Here is a 25298-nt window from a genome sequence, read left to right as displayed (position 1 = left end):
TTTCTTAGGAGGTTTTGCTTTATGACATCACCGCTAGTCATTTTTTCACCGTACAAGCCACAGAGTTTTCTTTTTTCAATGCTGCAAACCTTCATTTAAGCAAAAATATCAGTTTTCTTTTAACAACTGTTTAATATGAATTTAAACAGTAATTTTAAGAAAAACGGACTTTCCAAGTTGTCGATAATTTGGTTTTAGGATAATTGTAATTTTCTATTTTATAAGGCGCTATGATTTAAAAAATATAGTCCGGTATACAAATATATTTATAGGCCCTTCAATATTGAGATCAAAATCTATATAATCCTAAATACGAACTAGTCATTATATATTTAACTACTTAAAGTATAAATACGAGGAAGCCATATTTCGTAGGCAAATCATTTAGTTCCGATGTTAATTTTAGCCATAACTTCTTTATCCTTAGCCCGGAGTCTGGAAGTTGGTGATTGATACGCCCATCGGAGAGCACGTAAATGTCAGTTCTGCTTGTGATCTCTCTCCGGTGGTGTCGGATTGTCGTCCCATCGCGCCATGAGAGTGAAGGAATAGTGAGTGCACCGCAGTCCAAGCAAATGTGCCCAAACTATAATATGTCCTGCGCAGCTGACTGATCTCCTTGTATGTATGTGCTCTGCGATGCACGGGTGTATCACCAATTTTCAGTTTAGACTGTAGCAAGTTGTAATTTACATATAAAACAGAACTTTTGACGTAGGCGCTGTTTATAATCTATCTGTCATAGAATGCAAACTTGGTATAAATATTTCGCAAGGCGGTAATACTGTCGATATTTAACGTGTCTAGCAAAAAAAAAACTGCCCACAGGACCTGTCTGGCCTGGGATCTTGGGCCGTATACAGAAAGAAAGCTGGAAGAAACTGGAAACTTATAAGAGCTTATCGACGCGTGACAGCGCTGGTAACCCGCGCAGGAAAATATATGAACACGTGCCGATAGGTGCTTATAAGTTTCCAGCTTTTGTCGGCGCCGGTCAGCGCTCATCGGCGCGTGTTCATATATTTTCCTGCACGGGTTACCAGTGCTGTCAAGCGCCGATAAGTTTCAGCTTCTTCCAGCTTTCTTTCTGTATACGGCCTTAGGCTTTAATGAGGCAGAGCTCTCAACAGTATTATAGATTTAGTCCTCGTTAGGCGTATGGCACTTCCACTCGTGAGGGCGGTGTCGGCTGCGCTTAGGCCACGGTTTCTTCAAATGCACGTGTTCTACGTGGGCGCGTTGTTCGCCTGATGTGGTGAAGCATTTACCACAAGTGTCGCATTTAAAGGGTTTGAGCCCGGTGTGGATCTGTGAGAAGGTATTTATGAATGAATAAAATTATTATTTAGTTAAAAAAACATACATCATCTGTGTTAAATGTCACATAACATCATCATCATCATCATCTCAGTCATAGGACGTCCACTGCTGAACATAGGCCTCCCCCTTAGATCTGCACAGATACCTGTTGGAGGCGACCTGCATCCAGCGTCTAACATCTAACATCATCATATTGTGTGCTTAATTTTATTTTACTGTGCCCTCCAGGGTCCACAATTGTACCTAGCTCTAAGCCATATTGAAACACCTACTCTATACATGGTGGAATGCAAATAAATAATATGAATACGAAAAATGTCAGCTGCCTTTCTACCACGGATTCGTGAACCAGTCTGGAGTTGGCCTAGAGACGGACAGGGAAGTAAATAATAAGTTGAGGAGGTCAGATAGGCAGTCGTTCCTTGTGGCACCCTGGTACTCAGCTATATCCAGTTAGATTGGAAGCCGATCCCAACATAGTTGGGTATATACTCACAAACATGTAACGCGCCAGGAGAGCGCTACTTGCCGCACGTGGCTAAATACTGGCCCATGGCCTATCTCAAGCTCTACATGTGTAGCCAACTTAGTTGAAATAAGTTAAGTAGCTATAGCGCGACCGAGTGACTATTGCGATAGTACTAATTTAGTACAGGAATCGCTAGATGGCGTTGATATTTTGACCCTAAACTGTTTGTTGACCATGATTTTTAATTCTCCCGGACGCTTTTAAGACACGATCGGCCCCACTAGTTGGCGCTAGTGTCTATATTTTGACATTTTTTGACGATTTTTTAAACCTTACTTTGCAACTCTCCTCGTCGCTTTTAAGACACTTTTGGAGCCGGCGTTGATACCAAATTTTGTTCTTTCTTACGAATTTTGTGACTGTCCCGGACGCTTTTAAGACACTTTCGGACCCTATAGATGGCGCTGCTTTTGACCTTAACTTACATATTTTTTGGCGTTTTTTTTCGATGTGGATTGAGTGTATATACTCACAAACATGTGCCGGCGCCTGTTATTGAAGAAGGCGAAGTGCTTGCCGCACAGCGGACACTCGTAGCTCGGCCGCGTGGCGCTGTGGACGCGCATGTGGAAGACCAGGTTGGTCTTCTGGGTGAAGCTCTTCGTGCAACGGTCGCACTTGAAGCGTTTCTCCCCGGTGTGTACCCACATGTGGTCTTTTAGGAGGGCCATGCTCTGTAGAAGAAATAATAAATAGTTATTCAGATGTTGAGGTTTTAAAAGCAGTTAAAATATGGTATGGAACAATACTCTACGACACACGTAAAAGTAGGTAATCTTCAGTTGAAAGTTGCTGAACCACGAACTCCCAAAGGTTTATATTGCATTATTTTCTTTCACCGTTGAAAAGCTAAACTCTCCCGAGTAAAATAGGCTATATTTTATCCCGGTACGGGCAGTAGTGCCTTCGGGACGCGGGTGAAACGTCGATAAAACGGATGGTTTAGAATAATAATTGCATTCCCGCCGATTTTAAATCGACCGACGATAAAATCAAGTCGAATCGAGCAAATTCGTTCGATTCGATCGACGATTTATTTGATCTCCTGAAACACGTGTCGATTTGACCTGAAAAACGAGGCAGCTGCCAAAGTAATGTTTGATAATACTGTGTAAATTTAAGAATGTGCTCAAGAAATGGCTTTTGGAGAAATGTTTCTATTCTATGGCCGAGTATATGGCTCATAAGGAAAAAACTGTTTAGGTTAGGTACCATAAATTCTTAATATTGTATTATTAGTTTTTAAGATTTTAAATTGTTATTTGTTTTTAATTTTGTTCTAGCTGATAAATACCTTTTTTATTTATATTTGTATGCCGATGCTACGGCGAAACATGCAGCTTATAACAAATGTTACATCTATGTATCCCGTGTTTCATACAAATAAAGCCATGTACTCACTGAGAAACAATTGTTTATAAACACTGTTTCAGAAACAAAATCTACGTGTTTCTGAAACAAATAATTTTGTTTCAGAAACATATAATTTTGTTTCTGTAAACACTACGTGTTTATCGAATGTTTCTGTGCTCCCCGCCACGGGTGGGGAGCACAGAAACATCAGTTGCGCAACATATGGATACAAGTGTGGACGCGTGTTTCATTTGTTTATAAACGCCAAATAAATGTCTTCATAGCAAGTAATTTCTCTTTTCTTTTTCTTTTTACTAGAAATGGACTTATGCAAATAAATGTAGGCACCACACAACAACACTACTTCCTACTTCCGGGCGACATATTGCAAACATCTGACGGTGTGGACGGCAGTTTCCGAAACATTGTTGCTGTAAACATCTACGTGATGTTTCAGAAACTGTGTATCTGAAACATTGTTTCCCAGTGAATACATGGCTTAAAGATTCTTATTCTTATCTCACCTGGAATATCTTGCCACACTGTTCGCACATACACGGCGTCTTCATCGCGGGGTACTTGGTTCGATTCTTGTCCGGATGAGCGCGTCTGAAGTGTTGCGCGTAAACTCTCAAGTCTCGGAGTTGTATGCCGCACTGTAGAAATGACAAAAAAGCTTTTGACAAAAATATAAAACTGACTTTGATAATCTATATGTACAGTCAACTTCAGGTCAGTGGTAACAGTTTTATAGGAAAATCGTACTTATTACTATTGAGTTAAGGTGCATGACAGTTACCACTGATGTGCAGTCTACCGTACAAAAGAAAGTCGTGTTAGTTACATTACTTATAACTTAAAAATAGCTGAACTATTTACGCTGAAAATGAGTATGGAGGTAGCTTAGAACTGATAGAAGGATATAAGTTTTTGCCACCATCCGGTTATGTGAAGCAGTTTTCTCGGGTGGAAGGAAGCTAATATAGTATACAACTTTCTCACAAGTCTGAAAAATACTATGCTGAAACCGCGTCCAAACGTCGCTGCAGCCAAACGTGAGGTAATCACGCTTAAACAGTGTAGGTCACACTCACACTTAAAAAAAATTCTATTTTTCCGAATTTTTTAGCCGAGTGACTTTAGGGATACCCTCTCTTCTTCTTCAATTTAAGAGCCCAGCTCTTGTCGGTGCAGCTCCTTCCATTTACGCCTATCTAGCGCCAACTCCTGAACTTCCTTATACGTCACAACATTCACCTTCTCTTTAATTTGTTTCATGTAGCTGTACCTTGGACGACCCCTTCCCCTCTTCCCTTCGACTTTCCCTTCCACGATGTTTTTTATAAAATCGTCGTGACGTATAAGGTGTCCTATCATTTTTCCTCTCCTGTTCTCTATGCTATGCAATAGTTGTCTTCTACTCCCTATTCTACTTAATACTTCTTCATTGCTAATTCTTTCCGTCCAACTAATTCTCTCCATCCTCCTCCAGCACCACATCTCAAAAGCCTCCAGTCTGCTTATATCCTGCTTAGTCAGTGTCCAAGTTTCACAACCGTACAACGCAATGCTCCAGATGTATGTCCTTATGAAATTCTTGCGAATGTTTCTATGTATATTAGATTTAAATAAATATTTTTTGTTGTAAAAGGCTTGTTTGGCCATTGCTATTCGGCATCTGATATCAGCGGAACACCGAGAGTCAGATGTTATGTTGCTTCCTAAGTATTTAAAGCTTTGAACTTGGTCTATTTGTGTGTTATTAATTTTGATGGTCTTATAAATTGGTGTCACTTTTGCTGTTATTAAAGTTTTTGTTTTGTTGACGTTAATTTTTAATTGAAATTCGGTGAAAACTCTGTCCATATGGTTAAGTAAAGTCTCTAGCTGTATGTGATCTTCGGCTACCGCTGCTATATCGTCCGCAAATCGTATGAATAGAACCCTCTGCCCATTGAATTTAACCCCTCCAAAAGGTTGTTCTGTAATTTTTTTTATTGCCTGCTCTATGAAAATATTAAATAGTATCGGGGATAGGGTACAACCTTGTCGAACTCCCTGTTTTATTTTGGCTTTAGCCTTCTCTTCCCCTATTTCAATAAGTGTTTCCTGATTGTTATATATTTCATATATTACTCGTCTGTCTCTAAAATCAATTCCTATATTTTTTAGGGTCATCATAATTTTTTTCCAATTAACTTTATCAAAGGCTTTTTCTAAATCTATAAATGCTAAATATGTATTAAGTCCCAAATCTAGTCTGCGGTCTATTAACATTCTCAATGCTAATATTGCTTCTCTAGTGCCTCTGTTTTTCCTGAAACCATACTGATCTGGTCCTATCAAATGGTCTATTTTGTTGTAAATTCTATTATGGATTATTTTCAAAAGTATTTTAGATGCATGTGTTATAAGACTAAGGGTTCTGTGTTCTTCACATTTTTGCGTATTTGGTTTTTTGGGAAGAGTAATCAATCTACTTTGGCAGTAATCGGTAGGTAGTTTTCCAGTTCGGTATATATGCACAGATATTTCAAATAGTTCACTTAATGCAAGCTCATTAGAATTCTTAATCAGTTCTATAGGAATTTCGTCTACACCGGGGGCTTTATTATTTTGAAGTGAGTTTAATGCTGCATCAAACTCGCTCCTCATGATTTCAGGGCCGAGACTGTCAGGATCTATTTCATTTTCAGGTTCTATATCATCCGGACACAATCCTTCGCCTTCGTACAGTTGTTCAATATATCTCTTCCACCGCTGTGAAATATCTTTATTGTCAAAAATTAGGTGACCACTTTCGTTTTGGATTACTGTGCTATGCTTCTTTCTGTTTCTACTAAGTTCCTTAATGATTCTATAAGCCTTGTCCGATTGTCCTTTTTTAATGTCCTTTTTTAATGTGGTACTCGATATCCTTACAACGTTTCTCCATTTCTAACTGTCTGCGCTCTCTACATTTTAAAGTTATTTTGTTTGTTAATTTTTTATACATATTAAAACTGTGGCTATCGTTTTTATTTCTATAAATTCTTCTTTCTACCATTAAATCTACTATATCTTGGCTAAGCCATGGTTTTCTAGGAACAATTTTCTCTTTCCCTAAATATTCTTCTGCGCTAGTTTTTATTGCACTTTTTAAATTGTTCCATCTTATCTCTACATTATTTTTATAAGACTCGAAGTCTTCACTATTCCTTAAATCAACTAATTTATCTCCTAGACTATTACTAAATTGCACGTGATATTTATTAGGTTTTATTTTTACTTTATTGAGATCAATTCTTTTTGGTTTATGTTTCCTTGACTTTGTCTTAGGTTCTAATTTAATGCTACTGACTAGTAAATTGTGGTCGGTATTGAGATCAGCTCCCGGAAAGGTCTTGCAAGTGGTAGCGTTTTGGATGAATTTGTTCTTCATAATGATATAATCTAACTGGTAACGTCCAATGTCACCTGGCATCTTCCATGTGTAAAGCCTACGTTTTGGCTGCTTAAATTTTGTGTTTAGTATAGTGAGGTCGTGTTCTTTACAAAACTGTACCAGCTTTTCGCCTCTTTGATTTCGATTTCCCAAACCATATCTTCCCACCACTCCTTCTTCAGCCCCTTCTCCGACAACAGCATTAAAATCCCCCATTAAAATTAAGTTATCGTTGCTTTTCACTGTATCTATTACCGAGTCTATTTGCTCATAAACATCATCTATTTCTGAATCAGTATAGCTTCCCGTAGGCATATACACTTGTATTATAACTACATTAAAGGATTTTGTGTTTAATTTTATTGCAGTAAGTCTATCACTTAGATGTATTGTGTTTTCTACAAGACTGCCCCATTCCCTATTCAAAATGATAGCCGTGCCATTTCGACCCTTCTTGTCACCCGTATAAATTACTCTGTAGTTACCACTCCAATAATCACCGCTTCCTTCCCAACGTACCTCACTGATTCCCAATATATCTACATTTAACCTCTCCATTTCAAATTTTAATTCTTCTAACTTCCCTTCAATTAGCATTGTGCGTACGTTCCATGTGCCCATCCTGCAAGGATTTCGCATGATGACGACCGAGGCAGCCCTGCTCCTGCCCCTGCCGGACTCGAACCGCCGCGGCATGTTACATCGCGGAAGCCCGTTGTCAAGACAACTATTTCCATTATAACCTCTATTCATTGCTGCATTTTTTATGAGGAAGATAGTGCGGTAGTTTCCTCCTTGCTTTCCGCACCGCAGTTTCACGTCCGCTTATGCCATTCTAGCGACGCACGTGAATATCTGGAGTGTAGCCGTTCCGAAGATCAATTTCTCCGCCTTCACCCAGTATTAACAAAGCTGCTGCCCTTTGCTAAGATCCAAGTTGTAAGTCCTTGTGACCTCGCCTCTTCCGCCTTTAATGCCGTACCGATGGTCTCCATCTCCGCCGTTAAAGCCATTGAGGTCTTCACCCGTAACCCTGGGCAAGGGATCCGCGTTATACCTCGCAGAGCTAGGTCCCTATCCGAACTTAGCCACCTTCTTGTCCTGGCCTACTAGAACAAGCGGTGCCCACCCCCGCGACGTGGACGCGCCGGAGAGGATTTACCTTGGTGGATCTTATGGAAGTTGTCCCTAAGTTCCCCAAGGCTGGGTTAATGGTCTCGTTTGCTTCCGCGACCAAAGAAATTTAATTTAAATATATTTATACCCTCTAGGGCATGCAATTTCGGTAAAATCAAAATTACCGGTAAAAAATCGGTAATTAAAATATTTTTACCGGTTAACCGGTAAAACGGTAATTTTTGTTTTTTTTTTTAAATGTGATAATAAATCAATAAGATTGGGTAGTCCAAAAGCAAACAATAATTAAAAATTCAAGGTATAAGGTGGTAAACATTTTTTGTGACGTAGGCCGTAACAAAAAAACATGGCAGTACCATCCGTACGCGATGTCGTCGACAAAATGCAAGAGAAACGGCTGCGATGGTTCGGCCATGTAAAAAGGAGACCACCTGAATACATCGCCAATGTTGTGTACTCAATCTCGATATATCCGGTCAAAGGCGCAGAGGCAGGCCGAAACGGTGGTGGTTGAGGGTCGTAATGAATGACATGAAAATCTACGAACTCGAAGAGGAAGATGTCTTGGATAGATTGAAGTAGAAGAAGAAGATACAGAAAGCGGACCCCGTCACAAGACGGGATAAACGCTAAGAATTACCATGAAAAAAAAACATTTTTTTTTTTCATTGACTTGAAAGCCCTTTTTTATGGTAGATCGTAGCCATTTTATGGACCAGGGTTGCGGTAACTCTTTAGAACAATCCCGCAGCTCCGGCAGGCCTTGGCCCTGCGCGTGGAACAACTCGGGCCACCGACACGGGTCAGTTGTCTATGCAGACGTCGGAACGATGAGCCACCCAAACTCACCGTCCACAGACCGACGCCTACGGTGACCGGGAGACGTCTCTCGACACTCGGCGCCCGTGGTGTCTTCCTGGTCCACTACAGCGGCTGGGATGAGAGGTGCGAACTCGCAGGCGCTCCACAGTCTCCTTCTCGAGCATGACTGCTTCGCAGAAGGAGGCGACGGCTTCCCATTCCCTCTCGCTCCGGACCATGGCTTGAACCAGGGCCGGACGCGAGAGGTTGCCGCTGCCTATTGGCTCAACGACGACACGGCGGTACCCTTCCCAGGCAGTGCACACCTGGACTGTGTGCCCCACCGTGCCCTCAGAGCTGTCCGCATGGTAGTGAAGTAAAAGCCCTTTCTCAATAAGGTCATAGAGTAGGTAAAATAAGCATAAGCTATATTTTTACCTAATAGGAGCAGACATCTATGAGGAAATTCAGAATAACCGAATGAATATTTGTTTAGATATTATAAATTAAGATGAGAATGAAGATTTGTATCTAACCTAGAGATAGTTAAGGAGCCACATAAGTTTACTTTCCTAAAAACAGCAACTTTAACTTTCTTACAATATATAATGTATGCAATATTACGTTATGTTCAGGTTACATAATGAAGATTTGACGTTAAATAAACAATTGCTATATATTATCACAAAAACGTAAAAACCGGTAAATTACCGGTTACATAATATTTTTACCGGTAAATTAAAAATCGCGAAAATGGGCGGTTTTACCGGTAAAACCGAAACCGGTAAACCGGTATTGCATGCCCTAATACCCTCCTTTTTGGGTCGCGGGTGTATGACCGGCCGCCTCTCTGTCTGTCTGTCTGTCTGTCTGTTTATATTGCTATATAGTTACCTGTTCACAGTTAACCGGTGGGTGTCGAGTGTCGGTCGCGGGTGTATGACCGGCCGCCTCTCTGTCTGTCTGTCTGTCTGTCTGTTTATATTGCTATATAGTTACCTGTTCACAGTTAACCGGTGGGTGTCGAGTGTCGGTCGCGGGTGTATGACCGGCCGCCTCTCTGTCTGTCTGTCTGTCTGTTTATATTGCTATATAGTTACCTGTTCACAGTTAACCGGTGGGTGTCGAGTGTCGGTCGCGGGTGTATGACCGGCCGCCTCTCTGTCTGTCTGTCTGTCTGTTTATATTGCTATATAGTTACCTGTTCACAGTTAACCGGTGGGTGTCGAGTGTCGGTCGCGGGTGTATGACCGGCCGCCTCTCTGTCTGTCTGTCTGTCTGTCTGTTTATATTGCTATATAGTTACCTGTTCACAGTTAACCGGTGGGTGTCGAGTGTCGGTCGCGGGTGTATGACCGGCCGCCTCTCTGTCTGTCTGTCTGTCTGTCTGTTTATATTGCTATATAGTTACCTGTTCACAGTTAACCGGTGGGTGTCGAGTGTCGGTCGCGGGTGTATGACCGGCCGCCTCTCTGTCTGTCTGTCTGTCTGTTTATATTGCTATATAGTTACCTGTTCACAGTTAACCGGTGGGTGTCGAGTGTCGGTCGCGGGTGTATGACCGGCCGCCTCTCTGTCTGTCTGTCTGTCTGTTTATATTGCTATATAGTTACCTGTTCACAGTTAACCGGTGGGTGTCGAGTGTCGGTCGCGGGTGTATGACCGGCCGCCTCTCTGTCTGTCTGTCTGTCTGTTTATATTGCTATATAGTTACCTGTTCACAGTTAACCGGTGGGTGTCGAGTGTCGGTCGCGGGTGTATGACCGGCCGCCTCTCTGTCTGTCTGTCTGTCTGTTTATATTGCTATATAGTTACCTGTTCACAGTTAACCGGTGGGTGTCGAGTGTCGGTCGCGGGTGTATGACCGGCCGCCTCTCTGTCTGTCTGTCTGTCTGTTTATATTGCTATATAGTTACCTGTTCACAGTTAACCGGTGGGTGTCGAGTGTCGGTCGCGGGTGTATGACCGGCCGCCTCTCTGTCTGTCTGTCTGTCTGTTTATATTGCTATATAGTTACCTGTTCACAGTTAACCGGTGGGTGTCGAGTGTCGGTCGCGGGTGTATGACCGGCCGCCTCTCTGTCTGTCTGTCTGTCTGTCTGTTTATATTGCTATATAGTTACCTGTTCACAGTTAACCGGTGGGTGTCGAGTGTCGGTCGCGGGTGTATGACCGGCCGCCTCTCTGTCTGTCTGTCTGTCTGTTTATATTGCTATATAGTTACCTGTTCACAGTTAACCGGTGGGTGTCGAGTGTCGGTCGCGGTTGTATGACCGGCCGCCTCTCTGTCTGTCTGTCTGTCTGTCTGTTTATATTGCTATATAGTTACCTGTTCACAGTTAACCGGTGGGTGTCGAGTGTCGGTCGCGGGTGTATGACCGGCCGCCTCTCTGTCTGTCTGTCTGTCTGTTTATATTGCTATATAGTTACCTGTTCACAGTTAACCGGTGGGTGTCGAGTGTCGGTCGCGGGTGTATGACCGGCCGCCTCTCTGTCTGTCTGTCTGTCTGTTTATATTGCTATATAGTTACCTGTTCACAGTTAACCGGTGGGTGTCGAGTGTCGGTCGCGGGTGTATGACCGGCCGCCTCTCTGTCTGTCTGTCTGTCTGTTTATATTGCTATATAGTTACCTGTTCACAGTTAACCGGTGGGTGTCGAGTGTCGGTCGCGGGTGTATGACCGGCCGCCTCTCTGTCTGTCTGTCTGTCTGTTTATATTGCTATATAGTTACCTGTTCACAGTTAACCGGTGGGTGTCGAGTGTCGGTCGCGGGTGTATGACCGGCCGCCTCTCTGTCTGTCTGTCTGTCTGTTTATATTGCTATATAGTTACCTGTTCACAGTTAACTGGTGGGTGCGGCTCACGGTCGAGTGTCGATCGCGGGTGTATGACCGGTCGTCTCTCTATTCGTCGCATAACTCTGCCGTTGCGTTCTGTGTTCATGCTTTGAGAGTCGTTGCGGATTCTGTTACTGTTGACATGAAAAAATAATAATTATCGTTTATTTTTTTCCTAATAAAGCCTCAAATATCTTGTATTAAAAGTTTGGTAACCAATGATATATTTCAATAGGAGTCCTTCTATGTTACGGAAGGCACATGAAATTGGTAGGTCCCGGCTCTCATTTGAATATCTTTGGCAGTCGTTACGGGCATTCAGAAGCCAGTAAGTCTGACAACAGTCTTATCTAGGGGTATTGGGTTGTTCAAGTAACTTGGTTGAGGAGGTCAGATAGGGCAGTCGCTCTATGTGGCACACTGGTACTAAGCTGGATCCGGTTAGACTGGAAGCCGACCCCAAAATAGTTGGGAAACGGCTTTATAATGCAGATTTAATATCCCTTGTGGCCATTATATGGAACTTGTATTAAAATTCAATCTCTTATCTCCAATTACATACATGATACATCATCATCCTCCGAGCCTTCCCAAATATGTTGAGGTCGGCTTCCAGTCTAACCGGATGTAGCTGAGTACCAATGCTTTACAAGGAGCGACTGCCCTATCTGACCTCCTCAACCCAGTTACCCGGGCAACCCAATAATACCCTTTGGTTAGACTGGTGTCAGACTGACTGGCTTCTGACTACCCGTAACGACTGCCAAGGATGTTCAACGACAGCCGGGACCTACAGTTTAACGTGCCATCCGAAACACAGTCATGCATTGGTGTCTAAAATATACTTAGAAAGTACATAAAAACTTAGAAAAGTTGCATTGGTACTTGCCTGACCTGGGATCGAATTAACATACATGACACATAGGTTATAGAAATTCGTTATAAGTAGATAATAATGTTTTATACTTACGGGTCATGATCACTGCTGTGTCTAGCAGATAACTTCAGATGTCTCTCGTGTGCCTCTTCAGAAATAAATGTTACGTCACACATTTCGCAATAAGGCCCTTCTAGTGTTAACTGTGAAAATAAATAAATATATTGGTATTACTTTCTATGTACAGTTATCGGCACGGATAATGAGCTCTCGGCGGAAGAGTGGGGATCGCTTTGCGCACCGTACACTTATGGCAATAAACCAATAAATCACTTCTGCGCAGGTGAAGGTGAGGGCTCAATATCCTTGCCGATGATTATAATATTATAAATGTGAATGTTTGTATGTATATTGGGATGTTTGTTCCTCTTTAACGCAAAAAACTATTAATGGAACTTGGCAGTATTATAGCTGAAATAACAGAATTACACAAAGGCCTTTTTAGACGGGTGTGGGCAGTACTTGCTTCAAAAAGCGTTAATACCCCTGGGCGGAAACTAGTATGTATAGCATAAAAAAATGTTGCCCTCAATTTTACGAAACACTCATTCAAAATATTTTTTTTTCTCTGAAATTGGACCGATAGTTGATGATAAAGATATGAAAAGTGGTATATCAGTTTTTGAGTTCATTGCTTAAAGACAAAGAGACACAGCAGAAGCCTATGATGTATTTTTAAAACTAGGTTCCGTGTATCACATGCATCGAGTGGACTACTTTACACACCCGGATAAAAAATAGAAAAGAACTTTCATCGAAAAATGAACCATCTAACAGTGAAAGATTTTTTAAACAGCCTATGATTTCATTCAATCAAACACACTCTCTAGCTTTATAATACAAGTAAAGAAATTATCGATAAAACTCACCGTTTTATCGACAAGTCGATGTTTCTTCTTCTTGTGAACATCGATACCCTTTTTACTGACAAAAGTATACCCGCAGAGTTCACAAACAAAGTCTGATACGTGCTTTATTCTTATATGTCCCATATATGTTGTTAATTTACTGTGAACAAAAAATAATAATAATAATTAAAGCCCCGCAGGGCATCTGAGGCGGATGACGGGGAGTAGCGACCCCGCGGGGCTATATATCCGAGTGCTCCAGGGAGAGTATACTGTCCCCCATCTCCGGCTTGCCGGAGTGAAGCATGACGGGGGATAGGTCTCCCGCCTCTTGGCTTGCCTTCACCGGCCGGTCAGAGTGGAGTCGCTAGAGTAGGGTTAGCAGCCCGCTCGGAGGGTAGGTGCCTCGCGGTAAGTGGCGAGTGGGCCGGTGATGCTGGACCCACAGGGAGCTCGTGATCTGCGTTTAAAGTCCGCCGAGGTATCCTCACCCTTCAGCCGCTCATGTACCTGTTGCCCCCTTGTTGCGATTTAGCGACTGATTCCCGGGGGCCCAGTAAGTGAGTTGGCGAGTCTCCACCTGCCATTTTTACGTGTATTTATTACATTGTTATCGGCAGGTGCCATAGTTCCCGTAGTTTCCCCATTCCTAGTCCACTAGCATCCCATCACAATAGCCCAAGTAGTTTTCATCCATAGTTAGCAATAGTTTAGCACAGAACCGGGGATTGTCCTTGGGTACATTTCTATAGTGTATACAGGGATAATCGTCGGTTTTGTGTCACCATTTCATTAAAGTTGTCTCAAAAGGGCTTCAGCGTGTTGGCTTCGGCCCCACGTTCGCCTCCCAAAAATCCGGGACTCTGTAGTCCCGAGGTCTGGTAGAGACATACAAAATAATTAAATAATATAGCACATTGATGCCCTCCTAGCCGATTATCGGCCACGGCGGCTGTTCTCATGTAAGGAGATCAGTCAGGTGCGCAGGACATATTATAGTTTGGGCACATTTGCTTGGACTGCGGTGCACTCACTATTCCTTCACTCTCATAGCGCGATGGGACGACAATCCGACACAGCCGAAGAGATCACAAGCGGCATTTACTTGCGTAATTATGAACGTTTGATTTGTAATAAATTGACTAATGTAAATATCTATGTAGATAAAAGTTATCTATGTACAAAAAAATTAAGTAAAGGTAAACAGTTTCTTATAACGGGCGCCGGAAGACGCTGTATGCAGGTCGCCTCCAACAAGTATCTGTGGAGATCTAAGGAGGAGGCCTATGTTCAGCAGTGGACGTCCTATGGCTGAGATGATGATGATGATGATGATGATGAATCAGTTTCGATAGGACTTTTTACACAAATACAGTTAAGTGCCTACTGAAATGAAAGTGTAGACTTAAGTCGGTAATATACTTTTAATTACTTACTCAAACTCGCTAGCACAATGTGGACATTGATATTTAGTACCCGCATGCCATTTCTCGTGTTCTCTCGCTACGCCCCTGTAAAAAAAAACAAAATAATCATATTTAATCATCTGCTTAGGCTTTTCATCAGGTAATTAAGAATAATAAATAACATTTACTATGTTATTTTAGTTTAATCGATGCGGATGCGGCTGACTGCCCATCTGACCTCCTCAACACAGTTAAATGGGCAACCCGATACCCCTTGCTAAGTAAGACTGTTTGTCAGACTTTACTGGCTTCTGACTACCCCTAATGATTTTTTAAGATTGATAGGCAGTCACTCCTTGTAGCACACTAGTATTCAGCTGCATCTAGCTAGACTGGATACCGACCCCAACTTAATCTGGAAAAGACTCGGAAGATGAAACACAAGATGGTGTCAGACTGCATAAAGGAGTCAGGGCATTAAATATTTTAGATATAAACAGATAAAATAAAAACTAACATCCGCATCAACTAGCTATCTTTTTTTACAAAACCAGCTAATTCAACAGATTTGCGTGTTCAAGGAAACAAAATCTTCAGCTTTATAATATTAATATAGATATTTATGTAACATACCTATTTCTGGTGACAAACGGACATCCCTTACAACTGTACTGTTCAGTATGTTGAGCTGTCAGATGTTTTCTGAGCGCTCGACTAGTTTTCAGCCTCGTCTTACATATGAAACACTCGTACGCTCCACTTTGCTGTAACAAGTAAGCTTTGTTGTATTATTGAAGTTTAATTTAAAGTTATACATACGTACACGGCACATACGGTACATAGCATTACAACAAAACTGCAAACGCGCGACAGAAATGTTGCTAATTCGCTTCACGTCCACAAAGAACGCGCCACGTGTTCGCAGCGAATGCGCCACGCGTTAGCAACTAATTCGCCACGCGTTAGCAACTAATTAGCGACGCGTTCGCAACGAACTTGCAACTAACTCGCAATGCGTTGGCAACCTCTTATAATCCATTTGTGTGATAAAGCACTTATGATCCTCCGAGCCGAACTATGTTTTCCCAACTATGTTGGGGTCGGGTTCCAGTCTAACCGGATTCAGCTGAGTACCAGTGCTTTACAACAAGCGACTGCCTATCTGGCCTCCTCAATCCAGTTACCCGGGCAACCCCCCCCCCCTTGGTTAGACTGGTGTCAGACTTACTGGCTTCTGACTAACTGTAACGACTGCCAAGGATGATATGATGAGGAATGCTAAAGCACTAAAAAGTTGAAATTGCCCATACAACATACGAGTGGCTTGTAACTCTTTGCCTCAAAAAAATCCAGACGGCATTTGATAAGTTTCGAATATTTAGTAAATTAAATAGCCTTACTAATATTTGATTCATAAATTATCCGAGAGGGTTAAACGACATTGAATGGAGGGGTTAGGGGAGAATGTAATATGTGATGGGGGAAAATGAACTATGTGATGGAGGACAATGCAATATGTGATGGGGACAATGTCATACGTGATGGAGGACAATGAAATATGTGATGGGGGACAATGAAATGGGTTAGAGACATCTGATGGGGGTCCATAAAATATCTTATGGGGGGAAATGATATATGTGATGGGGGAAAAATTAAATTGGTTTGTGAGTGGGTGGATTAAACGACATTAAATAGGGGGAAAATGTCTTACCTCGCTATGTCTAACAGCATGCGTGGTATATCTATCTTTTATAAGAAACCCGCGACAACACACATTACATTTACCTATAAGGCGCGCTAATATAGTTAGCACTTTCCTGTCGTTTGTATATCTCTTCAATTTGTTGGTCGTATGTAAATGTAATATATGATGGGGGAAAATGTAAAATATGTGATGGGGGACAATGAACTATGTGATGGGAGAAAATGAAATATGTGATAGGGGAAAATGAAATAGATTAGAGACATGAGATGGGTGACAACGAAATGTGTGATGGGGGACAATGTAATATGTGATGGGGGAGAAATAAAATGGGTTGCACCGCATTAAATGGGGAAAAAATGCCTTACCTCGCTATGTCTAACAGCATGCGCGGTATATCTATCTTTAATAAGAAACCCGCGATAGCACACCGTACATTTATAAGGAGCACTAATACAGTTAGCACTTTCCTGTCGTTTGCATATTTCTTCAATTTGTTGATCGTATGTAAATGTTACATGTGATGGGGGAAAAGAACTATGTGATGGGGGAAAATGTAATATGTGATGGGGAACAATGAAATATATGATGGGGGACATCGAAATATGTGATGGGGGGTAATTAACTATGTAATGGGGGACAATGAAATATATGACGGGGGACAATATATTATGTGATGGGGAACAATGAAATATATGACGGGGGACAATGTAATATGTGATGGGGAACAATGAAATATATGTCGGGGGACAATGTAATATGTGCTGGGGGGCAATGAAATGGATTAGAGACATGTGATGGGGGGAAATAAAATGGTTCAAACAACATTTTTACATACCTCGCTATGTCTAACAGCATGCGCGGTATATCTGTCTTTAATAAGAAACTCGCGATAACACACGGTGCATTTATAAGGTGCGCTAATATAGTTAGCACTTTCCTGTCGTTTGCATATCTCTTCTATTTGTTGGTCGTATGTAAATGTTACATGTGATGGGGGAAAATGAACTATGTGATGGGGGAAAATGCAATATGTGATGGGGAACAATGAAACATATGATGGGGGACATCGAAATATGTGATGGGGGGTAATTAACAATGTAATGGGGGACAATGAAATATATGACGGGGGACAATATAATATGTGATGGGGAACAATGAAATATATGACGGGGGACAATGTAATATGTGCTGGGGGGCAATGAAATGGATTAGAGACATGTGATGGGGGGAAATAAAATGGTTCAAACAACATTTTTACATACCTCGCTATGTCTAACAGCATGCGCGGTATATCTGTCTTTAATCAGAAACCCGCGATAGCACACGGTGCATTTATAAGGTGCGCTAATATAGTTAGCACTTTCCTGGCGTTTGCATATCTCTTCTATTTGTTGGTCGTATGTAAGAGACGTTATAGTGAATAGAGATTCGTCTAAAGCTTCGTTTGTACGACGGCGTTTGACGTCTGTTTTCTTGTATCTGAAATGTTTAATTTATATTATTTTCTTGCTTGAAGGATGAAGGAACTTCTTCCCGGAGACGGATAAAAAGTTTGGTTTAGACTACCCATGTATAAAATTTCATTTAAGTCAATTGGGTACTTTTGGCGTGAAAGTTCGATAGACTTTAGCTCATAATCATCCTCCGAGCCTTTTTCCCAACTACGTTGGGGTCGGCTTCCAGTCTAACCAGATGTAGCTGAATACCAGTGTGCCACAAGGAGCGACTGCCTATCTGACCTCCTCAACCCAGTTACCCGGACAACCCAATACCCCTTGGTGGACTTAGACTGGTGTCAGGCTTACTGGCTTCTGACTACCCGTAACGACTGCCAAGGATGTTCAATGACAGCCGGGACCTACAGTTTAACGTGCCATCCGAAACACAATCATTGGTGTCTACGATAAATTAGAAAATACATACAAACTTAGAAAAGTTGCACTAGTACTTGCGTAACCTGAAATTGAACCCGCACTAGAGCTAACCTGGACTATAAAGTCTGAAATCACAAATTATATTTAAAATACTTACCTATCACTAGTTAAATCCGGATCATCTTCTTCATCAATTTTCTTTTTCACCTTCTTCACGACTTTTACCTTTTTCTTCTTCACTTTAGGTTTAACCTTCTTCTCTAGAACTTCGCTCAAAACCTTATCATCATCTTCGTCAAAATTGTCACCATCATACTCATCAAAAAATATATTATTCGAACTCTCATCTTTGATTTCAATTTCAGCTATAGGAGCTAGGCTCTTGACTTCAATTTCTAAATTTTCATTAATATTAATAATATTTTCGTCTATTTGTTCGTTAATATCGTTTATATCAATATTAGTGTCTTCGGTTTTAATGCTCAAATCTATATGTAAATCATAGTCGTTGTTTTCATATATTTTGTGTATTAAATTTGAAGTTAAGCCGTTGTGGTTCCGGTTAATTGATTTTATGTCTCGGATTTTTATCTGAAAACAGTGAATAATTAAGGGTAAATAAAGAAAATAAAGCTAGGAAAGAGCTCGCGTAGATAGATAGATAGATATATTCTTTATTATGCACACCAATTTAAAAAAAAAAAACAACAAGAATAAACAAAAATTTTGAAGTTGGTGACACAATGGGCGGTCTTATCGCTAAAAGCGATCTCTTACAGACAACCTTTGGATGGATTGTGACAAAAAGGAAATAACCATATCGCAGGTAGTTTTGGTGCACTATGTATATAAAATAATAATACCTAAAACAATAACAAATAAAATATAATATATATATATATATATGTATATATAATAGATAGATATAACAGAAATATGTATATATATGATATATATTTAAAGTTGCCAATTAGACTTGACAATAGTCTGCAACAGTAGGGTATTATACCCAGTTACAAATTGGAAAGGTAGTGATTCCTTATCAGGTTCTTGAAGACTGCTAAAGATTGAGCCTGCCTTATTGTAACGGGCAATGCATTCCACAACCGCACAGCTTGAACGGTAAAAGATTTATCAAAGAAGTTAGTGGAATGCATTGCCATCTCTAGCCGCAAGTTCTCTGATGACCTTAGATATTTTGCATTAAGCCTTTTCCCAACTATGTTGGGGTCGGCTTCCAGTCTAACCGGGTGCAGCTAAGTACCAGTGTGCCACACGGAGCGACTGCCTATGTGACTGCTCAACACAGTTCTTTATCCAGAAAAACAATCACTTTATAAATAAGTCTGCCACACTGCATGACATTTTGTTGGCAGAACTAGCTCATTTTATCAAAAAATGTAGATAAGTATTCACATATCGAGTGTTTCGCACCTAATCACATTAACCTAATCCATTCAGTGGTTTAGCCACAGGAGTCATTTTTCGTATCCATAATTAACAACATCATGTGTAAAGCAGAGATAAAGTTAGGAGTATCGAATGTTTTGATCAGTTGACAGCTGTCAGTTATCAAGGGAGAATTTCCGCTTGTAATGACTCATAATTGGTGTTCTAATTCTCGCATATTTTTATTATATTTACTTTGTTTTTATTTTTTATTGTTGGTATTTAATTTTTGTCTTTGGTCAAAGGTCAAAGGTGTCAAAGGGGTTAAAGGTGTTCGTACAATCTCTTGGAAGAAGCCACTTGACGAAGCTGACCACAACAAGTGGAGAAGTCGTTTCTTCGGTACCGGCAGTCCTTTCGGAGGTGGAAAATTTCTATGGCCGGTTATACGCATCGCATGCATCTCGACCTGATCCCGGAAATGAGGATTCTAGAGCCACATTAACACGCCATTTCACCGAAGACCTGCCAGAAGTCAGCAGTGGCGAAATCGAGATCGCTCTGAGACAGCTCAAAAATGGAAAAGCCCCTGGCGAGGATGGCATTACAACAGAGCTATTAAAAGCGGGAAGTAAGCCCGTACTGGGGGAGCTCCAGAAGCTTTTTAATGCCGTCCTTTTCGAAGGGAGAACTCCAGAGGCGTGGAGTAGGAGTGTTGTCGTCCTGTTCTTCAAAAAGGGAGACAAAACCCAGCTGAAGAACTATCGACCCATTTCCCTCCTAAGCCACGTATATAAGCTGTTCTCAAGAGTGATCACGAACCGACTTGCGCAGAGACTCGACGAATTCCAACCACCGGAGCAGGCTGGGTTTCGGAGCGGATACGGCACCATAGACCACATCCACACGGTGCGGCAGATTATACAGAAGACCGAAGAGTATAATCAGCCCCTGTGTCTAGCATTTGTGGACTATGAGAAGGCCTTTGACTCGGTTGAAATCTGGTCTGTTTTGGAGTCCCTGCAGCGTTGTCAAGTAGATTGGCATACATCCAAGTGATGAGATGTCTCTACGAAGCCGCTACAATGTCGGTCCAAGTACAGAATCAGCAAACAAGGCCCATACCGTTGCATCGAGGAGTGAGACAAGGGGATGTTATTTCCCCGAAACTGTTCACTAATGCAATGGAGGATATGAACTGTTCACTAATGCAATCAAGACACTGAACTGGAAAGGACGCGGTATCAACATCAATGGCGAACACATCTCTCACTTGCGATTTGCTGACGATATCGTCATCATGGCGGAAACGCTGCAGGACCTACAACAGATGCTGAACGACCTGGCTGAATCTTCTCTACGCATCGGCCTAGGGATGAACTTGGACAAAACCAAGGTCATGTTCAATGAACATGTTCTACCGGAACCGATTGCGATACACGGCGCCGTTCTCGAAGTTGTTCAGAAATATGTATACCTCGGGCAGACATTGCAGTTAGGTAGAAACAACTTTGAGGACGAGGTGAATAGGAGAATTCGGTTGGGTTGGGCTGCATTTGGGAAGCTACGTCGAGTCCTAACATCGTCGATCCCACAGTGCCTAAAGACAAAAGTCTTCAATCAGTGCGTCCTACCTGTCATGACTTACGGAGCCGAAACGTGGACACTGACGGTACGGCTGGTCCACAAGTTTAAAGTCACTCAGCGGGCTATGGAAAGAGCTATGCTTGGCATTTCTCTGAGGGATCGCATCAGAAATGAGGTAATCCGTCAGAGAACCAAAGTCATCGACATAGCCTACCGAATCAGCAAGCTGAAGTGGCAGTGGGCTGGCCATATTAGCCGAAGAACCGATAACCGTTGGGGTAAACGAGTTCTAGAGTGAAGACCACGCCTCGGCAAACGTAGTGTAGGACGTCCTCAGGCACGGTGGAGTGATGACTTGCGCAAGACGGCTGGCAGGAGCTGGATGCGAGCAGCCGAAAATCGATCTCAGTGGCGTGCACTTGGAGAGGCCTATGTCCAGCAGTGGACTGCTATAGGCTGATGATGATGAATGTCTTTGTGCTAATCGACATATATTAACCAGTATATTAACTTATTTAATTTAATGTGATTAGGTACGAAACACCATGTTGGTTACAGCATGTCAATAATCTAATATTGTACAAAAATATTACTTTATAATTTTTGTAAAGTTTAATAAAATAAATGAATATACTCACATACGTATCAGACTGCAATAGCTCATGTAGCAAGGCATCGCTTCGCATAGCTTTACTTCTAAAGCGATACGCCGCTAACAATCGCGCGCCACATTCCCAGCAAACACGCTGCGGTAATCTTTCTTCAGAACTGGCCTAAAAATAAACAAAAAACCACAATAGGCATGTCATCCTTGGCAGTCGTTGCGGGTAGTCAGAAGCCAGTAAGTCTGACACCAGTCTAACCAAGGGGTATTGGGTTGCCCGGGTAACTGGGTTGAGAAGATCAGATACGCAGTCGCCCCTTGTGGCGCACTGGTACTCAGGTGAATACGGTTAGACTGGGAGCCGACCCCAACATAGATGGGAAAAGGCTCGGCCTATGAATCACAATAGGCATGGCGGATGAAAAAAAGTAATTAGTCCGTCCTTCAGATACAATAATGGACGCGTATTTTTTTCTTTTCTCTCACAAAAAAATAACAACGAAGATACAACACGATTGAATTTTGTGCAATCATGTTTCTAAGTACAATTTTTACATAGACTAAATCTCAATCTTTGATGTTTGTAAAGGCCTAAATGAAATAAATGATTTGACTATGAAGAGTCGGCAAGAAACTCCATAGATAATCTTTTGAAAACATACCATTAATCCAGTAATTTGTTCGTACATCTGATCCAGTTTAAATTCCCTTATGTGATACATTTTGGCGTCCATTACTAAACATATTCGGCATACCTGGAAAATTAACATAGCATTAATACCGCAGATTTACTCGCTTCGTACAGTTCGCGCCAAATATCTTTGCATTTGTGAAGTTACCCATTTGACACCTCACTCATTTGTTCGTACAGAAATAGTCGATAAGCATATTATATGAAGAATCATAATATGTACCTATGTAGATTTTCTGCCCGTTTATTTACACTCCTAAAGGCTACGAAACTACTGAACCGATCAAAAAGTCTTTCACTGTTCGGAAGCTACACTATCTGCGCTGAACATGGGTTATATTTTATTCCGGTAAGGGCAGTAGTTTCCCCGGGAAGAGGGTAAATTATAATTTAATGCTTACCCTGAGAGCGGCCGGCGCATCGAGGTCATCTGCAGAATCCTGAAATTAGAGAAGATTTATTTCATCATCCTCCGAGCCTTTTCCCAACTATGTTGGGGTCGGCTTCCAGTCTAACCGGAAACAGCTGAGTACCAGTGCTTTACAAGAAGCGACTGCTTATCTGACCTCCTCAACCCAGTTACCCGGGCAACCCGATACCCCTTGGTTAGACTGGTGTGAGACTTACTGGCTTCTGACTACGTTTAACGTGCCATCCGAAGCACAGTCATTGGTGTATACTTAGAAAGTACATACAAACTTCGAAAAGTTGCATTGGTACTTGCCTGACCTGGAATCGAACCCGCGCCCTCATACTCGGGAGGTTGGTTCTTTGCCCACTAGGCCACCACGACGAGAAGATTTATTTGTGAACACAATATGTATGTGTTTAGAAAAAAAATATGTGTGTGTTCACCTGTTTTGAAGCTGACTGGCGTATTTAATAGGTACAGAATTATACATATAGAAACACCAAATGGATAAAAAAAAATGGCATAAGACCCATCCGACTTAAGAAAAGGTTAGGCAGATCATGATGAATACTAACTTGCATGACAACAGGTACAGCGCCACACTTAATCCGTCTCAACCCTCGCTTAGTTAGATAGAAGTCATCGTTCCTGAAGTGTTCGGAGCAAACAGTACTCCGGTCTTTAGGCTCCCAGTCCGCCATGCCCAAAGCCTCCACCCAGGCTGAACGCAGACTCAGTTGTTTTGGGAACCTGCAAAAATGAGAAATATTTTATTTGATAACAAGATTGGTTATAAAAGTCGTGGTGGCCTAGTGGGCAAAGAACCAACCTCTCGAGTTTGAGGGCACGGGTTCGATTCCAGGCAAGTACCAATGCAACTTTTCTAAGTTTGTATGTACTTTCTAAGTATATCTTAGACACCAATGACTGTGTTTCGGATGGCACGTTAAACTGTAGGTCCCGGCTGTCATAGAACATCATTGGCAGTCATTACAGGTAGTCAGAAGCCAGTAAGTCTGACATCTGACACCAGTCTGACCAAGGGGTATTGGGTTGCCCAGGTAACTGGGTTGAGGGGGTCAGATAGGGCAGTCGTTCCTTGTAAAGCACTGGTACTCAGCTATGTCCGGTTAGATGGAAGCCAACCCCAACATAGTAGGGAAGAAGGCTTGCGAGGATGAATATTGGTTTCAACAGTACTCAGGTTGGTCTCTCCTTTTAAGTGTGAAAACACCTGTGCTAGGAGAGGCCGCTGTTCCTTATCTTGATTGCAATTATTTATGTGAGTGTGTGTGTGCGTGTGGTATCATTGGGTGGAAAAAAAAAACTGAATTGAGAATGATACGATTTCGCCTATTTTACTCAGGTATAGTCTGGGCAGCAAATGGTGGAGAAATTTTTCAAATTGGTTCAGGCATTGGCCTTTAATATATTAGTATAGATTATATCAGATTCCCAACTAGAATATTATTTTAATAAGATGCCAGTTGGAAGTTCATTCTACAAGTGTTGACCTAAAATGTTTATTTTCTTTAAGCCACTGGTCCTATTTAGAATATTCTTTCAGTATTAGCTAGCCCATTAATATAGGTAGGTTGCATTATAGAGGAATATTAGAGTGTAGATCAAAAAGGTATAGCTACATCAAGCAAATTAAAGAGAAGGTGAATTATATGTTGTATAAGGAAGTTCAGGAGTTGGCGCTAGATAGGCGTGAATGGAAGGAGCTGCACCGACAAGAGCTGGGCTCTTAAATTGATGATGATGATCAAAAGTTTATTACAAAACAGAATTTTAACACCTTATATTATCACTAATAATGAGACAGTTTCTGGGTACATATTAGTTTTATTTCCCGTAGAAACTACTGAACGCATTTTGCTGAAACTATGCAGTAATATAGCTTATACATCAAAATAAGATAAAAGCCACTTTTTATCCGAGTCCAGGAAGTAGTTACCAAGGGAAGAGGGTAAAAACATGGGTAAAATAATTATTTTGTCTGTCGAAATACTTACATGTGAAATGTAATTCCATGGCTTTTGGTAGTTCTTTTAGTGTCATTAGAACAGTTTTGCACACTACACCTCATTCTTGACCTCTAATATTTATAAAAATGCAACTTTGATCGAGGTAAACATAGCTTAGTTTTAGATCCTATTTTTGGCCTATTTTGTAAGTAGGCTACAACTTTAAGAGCATCATTGTATTGGAAACATAGTAATCAGTTTTTATTTCATCTGTATGAGCATCCTTATAACGTTCATTTCGAAATTATTGAATAATCTATTTTTCCAACAACAATAAACTGTCAAACATGAAGCGACCACCATGTTTAATTTCTATTTTTTAATTGTTTGCCAAAATAAAATAAAATTTTGATAAGAGTCTTTTAAGCGCCAGATCCAAACGTCGGGCTCGCATCTTGCGCTTAAAATACTCG

General features: G+C 41.4%; 1 protein-coding gene across 1 annotated transcript; it reads right to left on the bottom strand.

Annotated features, from left to right (window-relative positions):
- Nucleotides 1-34: 34 nt before the first annotated feature.
- LOC124644426 (zinc finger protein 813-like) lies at nucleotides 35-25174 on the bottom strand. Its single transcript, XM_047183767.1, has 15 exons — nucleotides 24874-25174; nucleotides 23431-23605; nucleotides 22845-22883; nucleotides 22415-22507; nucleotides 21787-21921; nucleotides 18330-18763; nucleotides 17561-17777; nucleotides 15227-15357; nucleotides 14624-14698; nucleotides 13209-13347; nucleotides 12373-12482; nucleotides 11398-11536; nucleotides 3727-3858; nucleotides 2323-2523; nucleotides 35-1308 (listed from the first exon to the last, which is right to left on the bottom strand). Exons 1-15 carry the CDS (start codon nucleotides 24945-24947, stop codon nucleotides 1141-1143), a joined length of 2262 nt encoding a protein of 753 aa, XP_047039723.1. The 5' UTR covers nucleotides 24948-25174; the 3' UTR covers nucleotides 35-1140.
- Nucleotides 25175-25298: the final 124 nt, after the last annotated feature.

Source organism: Helicoverpa zea, chromosome 30 (assembly GCF_022581195.2).
Source record: "Helicoverpa zea isolate HzStark_Cry1AcR chromosome 30, ilHelZeax1.1, whole genome shotgun sequence".
Classification (NCBI taxonomy): Eukaryota; Metazoa; Arthropoda; class Insecta; order Lepidoptera; family Noctuidae; genus Helicoverpa; species Helicoverpa zea.
Note: the sequence above shows the minus strand (reverse complement) of the source record. Positions and strands in the feature narration are given on the sequence as shown.

Coding starts and splice junctions, on each gene's coding strand:
- LOC124644426 (XM_047183767.1), bottom strand. CDS start 24,947: ATGAGGTGTAGTGTGCAAAACTGTTCTAATGACACTAAAAGAACTACC. Junction 14,699..15,226: donor CCGTTTGTCACCAGAAATAG/GTATGTTACATA, acceptor TTTTTTTTACAG/GGGCGTAGCGAGAGAACACG. Junction 11,537..12,372: donor CACAGCAGTGATCATGACCC/GTAAGTATAAAA, acceptor TCATGTCAACAG/TAACAGAATCCGCAACGACT.